The sequence below is a fragment of the Olea europaea genome, unplaced genomic scaffold, assembly GCF_002742605.1.
Source record: "Olea europaea var. sylvestris unplaced genomic scaffold, O_europaea_v1 scaffold1416, whole genome shotgun sequence".
Classification (NCBI taxonomy): domain Eukaryota; kingdom Viridiplantae; phylum Streptophyta; class Magnoliopsida; order Lamiales; family Oleaceae; genus Olea; species Olea europaea.
The window spans coordinates 119,492-128,153 of record NW_019231691.1 but is presented as its reverse complement, the minus strand read 5'-3'; the positions used below and the strand labels follow the sequence as shown (position 1 = coordinate 128,153).

General features: G+C 33.8%; 1 protein-coding gene across 3 annotated transcripts; it reads left to right on the top strand.

The window, feature by feature from the left end:
* Positions 1–1,309: 1,309 nt before the first annotated feature.
* Positions 1,310–8,662, top strand: LOC111375812 (bifunctional 3-dehydroquinate dehydratase/shikimate dehydrogenase, chloroplastic-like). Of its 3 annotated transcripts, XM_022998713.1 has the most exons (12): positions 1,310–1,477; positions 1,856–2,097; positions 3,760–3,865; positions 4,343–4,561; positions 5,322–5,668; positions 6,611–6,643; positions 7,006–7,069; positions 7,167–7,272; positions 7,352–7,495; positions 7,621–7,769; positions 8,110–8,272; positions 8,360–8,662. In XM_022998713.1, exons 1-12 carry the CDS (start codon positions 1,469–1,471, stop codon positions 8,395–8,397), a joined length of 1,620 nt encoding a protein of 539 aa, XP_022854481.1. In that variant the 5' UTR covers positions 1,310–1,468; the 3' UTR covers positions 8,398–8,662. The 3 variants fall into 3 exon arrangements, with proteins under 3 accessions (XP_022854481.1, XP_022854484.1, XP_022854482.1); XM_022998716.1 differs by lacking the exon at positions 1,856–2,097 and having other exon boundaries at positions 1,311–1,477; XM_022998714.1 differs by lacking the exon at positions 6,611–6,643 and having other exon boundaries at positions 1,311–1,477.

The window sequence follows — 8,662 nt, the reverse complement described above, 5'->3', positions numbered from 1 at the left end:
AACATCATTTACATTACGATTCTCTTCATTTGAAACTTCGTGTTCCCCCTCGTGGACATTCTTCCCCAATAAAGTTACGCAAATAGGAGTCGACTTCCGGCCTTGATTCAATTTAATTAGATGTTTCATTTCCACTTCAGAAGTAACTTTCATAGATGGAATTGAAATGGTTGAATGCTTATGAAACAAAAATCTCAATTCCATATCGTACTGAGAGGGATCGACGTTAAGCATGTTTTGTATATCACTGTATATTTCTGCGAACGAAGTACTCCTTGTTATAAAAATTGCTTTAACCCCATCTCCTTCACTCGTCTATTTCCATTCCCACTGAATATTTTCAGTCATTTGAAATTCACCAAAGTAACAAATTGGGACACATGCTGATGCCATATCTACCACAAATTAAAAATAAGGAATTAATATATAATTTTTTAAATTGTTCATTTCATATTTAATTTTATTTAATACTTTAAATAATTCATTGATTATTTTAATTGTTTCAAAAATATTTATTTCAATTAGTATTTAAATATTCATTAATATTTATTTCCATAAACATATATGAACAAATAAATTCTAAAATCTGAAGGGGAAAAAAAAAAAAAAGGAAGCTGGGCCGGCTGTTTTCCAGCCTGCCTAACCGGCTGGGAACAGCCGGCTGGAAACATTTGGCCCAACTTTTTTCGTCCATTTCATCTGAAATTTACGCTCGAATTTTTTATTTTTTCCCTTTTTCAACGAAATAATGTTTAAATATTTATTTTACAGACACCTATAAATTTTTCCTGTAAAATATATGCATGCAGAGATGAATTTTTTTGTTGTTTTTGCTATAAAAAAAATTATAAATCTGTGTTTAAATACTGTAAAATTCATCTGCCTTTCTCAAAATAATTATTTACAGATTCAAATAGTAGATTTAACTAAAACAAAATTCAAAATACGTATTTACACTTATCAATTTTCAGTGCCGACTGTGAGTATTGTTTTTTTCTTGAACCTTTGATAATTTTGGGAGATTTCAATATTTTAGCAGATGGAAGGAAAAAATTCTTTTTTACTGTATTGGAGAAACTGATAACCAAAACTGATTTTGAAATTTACGTATGGAAGTAACAGAATTTATTTAAACTATTAAGAGTATTATTGTCTTTTAAACAATTGATATACTTTTGTAATTATTAAACATGAGTAAGGGTAGAATTGTCTTTTTAATGACAATAGGCCAATGTGGTGAATACAAAAAAGAAATGGTCAAAATGAAAAATTGGTCGTTTGACCAAGCTATTTTAAAAAGTACCCCTTCTTTTTCTCATAAACCTGTTTGGCCAGGCTCAAAGACTTCTCGGCTTCTTCATTCATTCAATCCATTTGTTCTATATAGCATCCACACATATGCCACCCTCTTAAATACTGGACATTTATATGCCAAATTATAGCAACTTCCGTCCGTGCATAGCTACATATGGAATTTGTAAGCTTTCGACAAACGAATTTGCTTGCGTTGTTAGGGTACATTTTGTCTGCTGATTATTACTAGAAAATAAAAGAATCTATTTGATTCTTTTAAGTCCCTGTATAAATAATTGAATTTCGAACTTGCCCAAACAAAAGTTTTTTGGGTGGAAGTTTTGGTTTTCTTTTCTGTTTTGACATCCCGTTTATTCCATTTGATACCTGTAGTTTTAGATTGTGGTATTCGATTAATATCGAGAACAGAAAGTTATTAATAAAAGTCTAAAGAATTCAAAGTATACCAACAATCAAATCTACCGATACTTCATTTTAGTTCTTGAGTCTCAACTAAGAAAAACCAGCTTTTAAATTGATTTGAATTGTGGGATTTTTTCAGGCAGTTGAATCTGGTTTGAAAACCATGGGAAGTGGGGAGGGGATTAGGAGGAATCAAGCTTTGATATGCGCACCATTAATGGCTGACACAGTAGATCAAATGGTGGATTTGATGCACAAGGCTAAGTCGAAGGGAGCCGATATCGTAGAAATCAGATTGGATCACTTGAAGATTTTCAACCCTCGCAGTGATATCGAAATAATGATCAAAGTCTGTCCTCTGCCCACCCTCTTCACATACAGGTTGAGATTTAGCTGCCAAAATAGTACATTTTTATAATTTAACCAATGATGGAAAAGTCAAGGCTTGGATGGAAATCTAAAAAGTTGTTTTACACTGAAATTCTAAAACTCGCTTGAGTCAAAGTACAGAAAGTGTGTTGTTCTAAAAAGTAGGGCTGATGTTACATTGATAAATTCAAATGAAATGACTAGTTTTATTATTTTATGGTTGTGCAAACTACGTATTTTGTTAAAAGTGCTAGTTTAGTGACAATCCTAACATTGCAATCATAAATTAGTTTCAGTTGTTCAAGTACTTGTACTAAGTTATTGCATTTTGGATGAAAATTCAATGAAACGCGATAGTCACCAAAATTTTCAGCAATTCTATCAGTGTTGATACAAGTCAAGGTAACTCTGATGTCTGAGTGAGTCCTTAGACACTTATTTTAAGCTGTCAAAATTTGTTCTATATATGTTTGAAATTCTAATATGAATGTTATGAAATTCTGTTTTCGCGACCTTTGGAACATATGGATGACTACCGCATTACATCTTAGCTTTCCGGATGTGGTCTTTTGGTTAAAGAACTAAAACTTGGACATGAATGCAAGAATTTGTCTATGAAATAGAGAAAATAATAAGAAAGGAAACTTAAACAGTAAGAAACTAAAATATAGCACTATAGTCGGTTCTAAAAGTCGTGAAAGGAAAGAAATTTAACTATGGAAAAAAATTGTATTAGCTTAAGTTTTTCCGTGATAGCAACATTCTTGATTTGACTGTGCTGCGTTTTTCTTGCACTTCAATTACAGATCCATTGTCTACAACTTTGATCTCTGATTGACATTTAAATTTCAAGAATTTTGTGGATGTTGACCTTTAAAAATTGATTTGGATCAGTTAAATGTTGAACTTTTTCTTTTTAGGGAAGGAAAATCTTGTTCAGAGATTCTATAGAAATTTATATATGAAAGATAGTAACCTTTTAGAAAATTATAACAATAGGGGGAATGCACATTCTTTTTCTTCTTAGAACAAACATGGAAGCAAACTGACACATTCTTAAAATTATATGTCTACATTGTATGTAACTTCATTTTATCTGGTATAAATTGTACAGATGTCTATCTAGACTATCATAGAGATCAATATTTTGATATTGCTGTCAGTATCAATCTAGTTATCCTTTATATGTTACTTCAAATTTATTGTCACTAAGTTATACAGCATTCGGGGTGCTGTATGAGGATTCCAAATTTGTAAGCGTAAAGAAACACAGAAATTACTACCTTGATCCTCCAAAAATTAGGATTTGGGACTAAGCATTTTCTAAAATTTGAGTATGTCTTGGCCTCAAATAAAAAAGAGGAGAGTGATTGTTTGTTATTTTTGCTCGTTTTCTTAGATTATTGCTCTCAGATGAGAGGCATTATGTAAATAAGTGTCCTAGCACTTCACAGTTAATAATTACGTAACATCTTTCATTCCTTTTCATTGTAATGTGTGATATTTGAATGCCTTTCATGACCACTCTTTTGCTTTGTAAAGGCTTACATATGTTATTTCTCATGATGACCTTAACACTTGTGAGCCATTGTCAGAGACTTGCATATTGATCTTATACATAAACCACGGAAAATATTCATTTTATGGAAACTTCTGATCATATGTTTTTGCAAGACCAATATGGGAAGGTGGTCAATATGCTGGTGATGAAAAAAGTCGTTTCAAGGCACTTCAACTAGCTATGGAGTTGGGAGCTGATCACATTGACATTGAGCTTAAGGTGCCTTTTCGTTCATATTATCGATGTATGTATTATAATTATTCTAGCAGTGCAATTAATCATTTTAGATGAAGTTCAACAACACAATAAGACAAGTTCTATTCTCTATAAACTTGGAGCTGTGTTAATTAAGAGACCAAGTTGGATGTTTGTAAGCTCATTCATGATTAAAGCAAAAATATAGACTCGGAGTTCAACGTGCTCGCATCACTCCTCGTTGGGAACAAAACTATTTGTTTTAGTGAGAATTGTCAACTTCAACAGGAAACTTAGCACGAAGCAAGTTCTTAGAACCTATGGCATTTGTTGTCCTGTAAAAATTTGTTGTATCTAACAAAAAGCTAGAAAATTGCATGTAGTGTTTGCAACATTTTGCTTTATGCTTATAATCCTAAGATTTCAGATGTCTTTTATATTTTTGTGCTTATATTCTATTGAGAGCAGCTCGACACAAACTTATACTGAAGCTTTGTGAAGGCTGCACATGAGTTCAACAATTTTTTGCACGGAAATAAGCCTGGAAAATGCAAAGTCATTATTTCTTCCCACAACTATGATAGCACTCCACCGATTGAGGACCTGGGAAATCTGGTTGCAAGAATTCAAGCTGCTGGAGCTGACATAATAAAGTTTGCAACAACAGCTTTGGATATCACAGATGTGGCACGTGTTTTCCAGATAACAGTTCATTCCCAAGTAAGAAGCTTTATTAATTATTGATTTATAAAACTTTTTCATGCAAACTGGTTTAAAATGTGCTATGAAGATCCAGTATCGTAAAGGAGCTTCAGAGTTTGTGAGTTCGCAATATAAGTTCTTTCCCCGAGCCAAGCAGTTTTGTATAATAAGATTCATATGGTTATCTTCTCCTCCCCGACCCTCCTCCCCAACACAACACACCAAAAAGAAAAAAATAGAATAAGAAAAACAGTATATAATGGGTTGAATGTACTATTTCTTCAAGTCTTTGTATCCTAACTTTGTAACATGGACACTTCAACTAAAGTAGCGTGTCCGTGTCCGACACATGTCCGTGTTGATGCTGATATTTCTTGGACACTCTACTATAAATATTTTTCTTTTTATTTAAAAATATTATATATTTTAATTCAAAATTAATAGTAAATAACAAATATGTACTATATTTAAAAGATTTCAACAACAAAAATTAATAACAAGTGTAAAACTAAATTTATATTATATAAATGAAGAATTTTAAAGAATTTAATCAACGTGTTGTCGATATGTTGTGCCGATACTTTTTTGAAAAATCGCATGTCAACGTATTCGACATGTATCGTGTCGGACACATGTGTCTGTATCGAGGCATTATAGTATCCTAAAGGGTTTTATAGTTGTAATGCGTTTTATTAAGTTAATGTGTATAGGAATATCATGTGTACTTCCAAATGTTATTCTTTTCAGTATACGTGATAAATATCTATTTAATCTTCAGGTACCAATCATAGCTATGGTAATGGGAGAGAGAGGGTTGATGTCAAGAATACTCTGTCCAAAATTTGGTGGATATCTCACGTTTGGTAGTCTAGAGGCAGGACAGGTATCTGCTCCTGGGCAACCGACAATAGAGGAGTTGGTTAATTTGTACAACTTTAGACTGTTGGAGCCTGATACAAAAGTTTTTGGGATTATTGGGAATCCTGTAAGCCACAGCAAATCTCCAAAATTATACAATGAAGCTTTCAAATCAGTTGGCTTTAATGGAGTGTACCTCCATTTGTTGGTGGATGACGTTCAAAAATTTTTCAGGACATATTCCTCTATGGATTTTGCTGGCTTCAGGTCAACTCTTAAAGCGTAATATGGTTAATTCTTTTGGTGATGAACTCAACACTCGTCCGTTCGTTCTCAATGTTCTAATTATTTTGTGTGCTTATGTGTGAAATTCGTCCATTCTTTAATTGTTCTCAACCATGATTGGAGGTTCCATGGAATTGTTCATGATCAAAACTAGCTTCTGTGTGAGAACTCTTCTTCTTACTCTACTTTTTTCGATTTCCTACTCAGTTCAGATTTTTAATTATCTTTCTTTAACATGTGTATGGTCATTTACTTGTCAGTTTTACTGGATTAATAGAGCCCTATTTTGCATCAGTTTTATATTTTCTGTGTCTGCAATTTCTTAAGAAGGAATTCCGGGTAGTTCATTTACAGGGTTTGGCTAAACAGTGAAAAAAAAAAAAAAATTGTGCTATATTTGGCAGCATGAAATTGGGCCATAGAAATTGATATAAGAAAAGTTGTTAAAAGAAAATAAAAAGTTCGATCTTGAGGACCCAATTTCATGCTGCATTGTCGGTTTGAAGATAGTGAAATGCTTTTAAAGAAAGCTTGTGTTTGTCAGTCAAAGCATAGTTTTTCGGGTTTTTATGTGTGGGTTCCCTGTGAATTAAGTATTTTCCATGAAAGATTAGGGAGTGAACGTATAATCAATAACTGATATCATTATACTAATCGAATAAGAAATTATTATTGCAAGTTGAACTTACCTATATGTTGAAGAGCAGTGTATCTGACATTACTTATTGGTCAATATATTTAGGTTTCGGTTTTCTATGTCAAGCTGTGTGTAGCAAAAGTTTTTGTTACCCCTCTCTATTTGGATACTGATTGATTGATGAAAAATGATTTAATATTCTCCAATGAGTTTTTCTATTGGTTGTGGGCTTTCCTCTGGCAGTCTAGCTGCAGCCTCACCTCATATAACGTGTGAAAAAATTTCAGGACATATTCCTCAATGGATTTTGCTGGCTTCAGGTCAACTCTTAAAGCCTAATATGGTTAATTCTTTTAGTGATCAACGTATTGCTCATTCCTTATTCTTACATGCTTTAATTGCTCTCTCTCTCTCTCTCTCTCTCTCTCCTGCGTGTGGGTGTTTATGTGTGCAATATTTTTCTCTTTGCTTTGTGCTGTTTGAGTTTATGTATTTTCCTTTTCCTTTTCTATATACAGTCTCGTCAAACCAATTTACTCGACTTTTCCCCCCTTTCTTTTTAATTTCTTTGAAACATTTTTATTGCATTGTATTGATGCTCCTCTACTGTATAGCTTTATGGCACATTTATAAAGAAAAAAATTCATTTTCATTTACTAAATGTCGAGATTAAATCCGACAGCGTGACAATTCCTCACAAGGAAGCGGCACTTGCGTGCTGTGATGAAGTTGATCCTGTCGCGAAGGTAATTATAGTGTCATATTGTCATGCTCCTATACCAACACAACAATCACGATTATCATTGTCATTAAGGTACCATTCGTTTGTGTTTTTCTTATCAGTCAATAGGGGCAGTTAATTGCGTTGTCAGGCGTCCTGATGGGAAGTTGTTTGGCTGCAATACAGACTACGTTGGTGCAATTTCTTCCATTGAGGATGGCCTTCTAGGTTTCTTCTATGATTTACTATCTTAACAGAATGCTTAACGTGAGTAGAAACTTAGTGTTGCAGCTATATGGTCATACAGGTTCGCAAAATGGCTCTACGGGAACAGGGTCGCCCTTGGCTGGAAAACTGTTTGTGGTCATTGGTGCTGGTGGAGCAGGCAAGGCACTTGCTTACGGTGCAAAAGAAAAGGGTGCCAGAGTTTTAATTGCTAATCGCACATATGGTCTGCTTTCTCTACGGCATTCCTCATTTTTTCACTTCTTGCTTTAGCCTTCGTATATTCCAATTAAAGCTAATACTGGTTTGCCAATTTTCTAACATAAAGTTTAATATTTTCTCTTTGTCAAGATCGAGCTAGAGAACTTGCTGACCTTGTTGGAGGACAGGCTTTGTCTCTTGCTGAGTTAGATAATTTTCGTCCAGAAAAGGGAATGATACTCGCAAATACTACTTCTATCGGGATGCATCCAAAGGTCAATGAAACACCTATTTCCAAGGTTAGGCGTCTAGTTGTGTTCTTTATTCGTCCACTTAGGTCCTTTATTATATGGGTTTGTCTGGTACAAGCTACTAGACTAGATTAGACATTACAAATGAACTAGATTTTAACTTCTTGTCCTTTTATTTTTTATTTTTTTATTTTTTTATTATTATTTTTTTTTTATTGTGTGCGCGCGCGCGTGCGCATACTGTTTGATGCTGTCCATTCCACTTTACAAATCATGCTATCAACGCTATGATTTGGTTTGAAATTCAAGAACTTTTAGAATAACTTAAACTTTTCTTGCGGAATCATATTATGTTGATGGATATTATCAAAATGTTCTGCTTTTGCAGGAGGCTCTGGCTAATTACATGCTTGTTTTGAATGCTGTTTACACTCCCAAAATCACGAGACTTCTGCGGGAAGCAGCAGAATCAGGAGCCCAAATTGTCACGGGAGTTGATATGTTCATTGGACAGGCATATGAACAATATGAGAGGTTTACAGGGTTGCCAGGTAAAGAAAATTAAACGAGCTTCATTTGCTTCCGTAGAAAGACATCGTTTCATTTGCTTGTCCTGATTATTCGTCTTCCAATTGCAGCGCCAAAGGAACAATTTAAGAAAATCATGGAAAATTAATAGATGGGGAGGCTAGTTTGGTTTCTCTGGGTCGACTATTTATATATCGGACAGCATTTGCTTTTCTTATTGAGGCCATTCTTTTTCGTATGCAGTATTAGATAACACTGATTGACAATTTCCTCCCTTTTTGTTGTTGTAGTTTCTATTTTTGTTCTTCCACTCAAGTTGAGTTTGCGCAGTAGGAATTGTACGGTAGGAAATCACTGCATGTGCGATTGTCATTAAAAATAATTGATTTCTAACCGTTGAAGTTTTGTTATAA

Coding starts and splice junctions, on each gene's coding strand:
- LOC111375812 (XM_022998713.1), top strand. Junction 5,669..6,610: donor ATGGATTTTGCTGGCTTCAG/GTCAACTCTTAA, acceptor AAAAAATTTCAG/GACATATTCCTCAATGGATT. Junction 7,273..7,351: donor CATTGAGGATGGCCTTCTAG/GTTTCTTCTATG, acceptor ATGGTCATACAG/GTTCGCAAAATGGCTCTACG.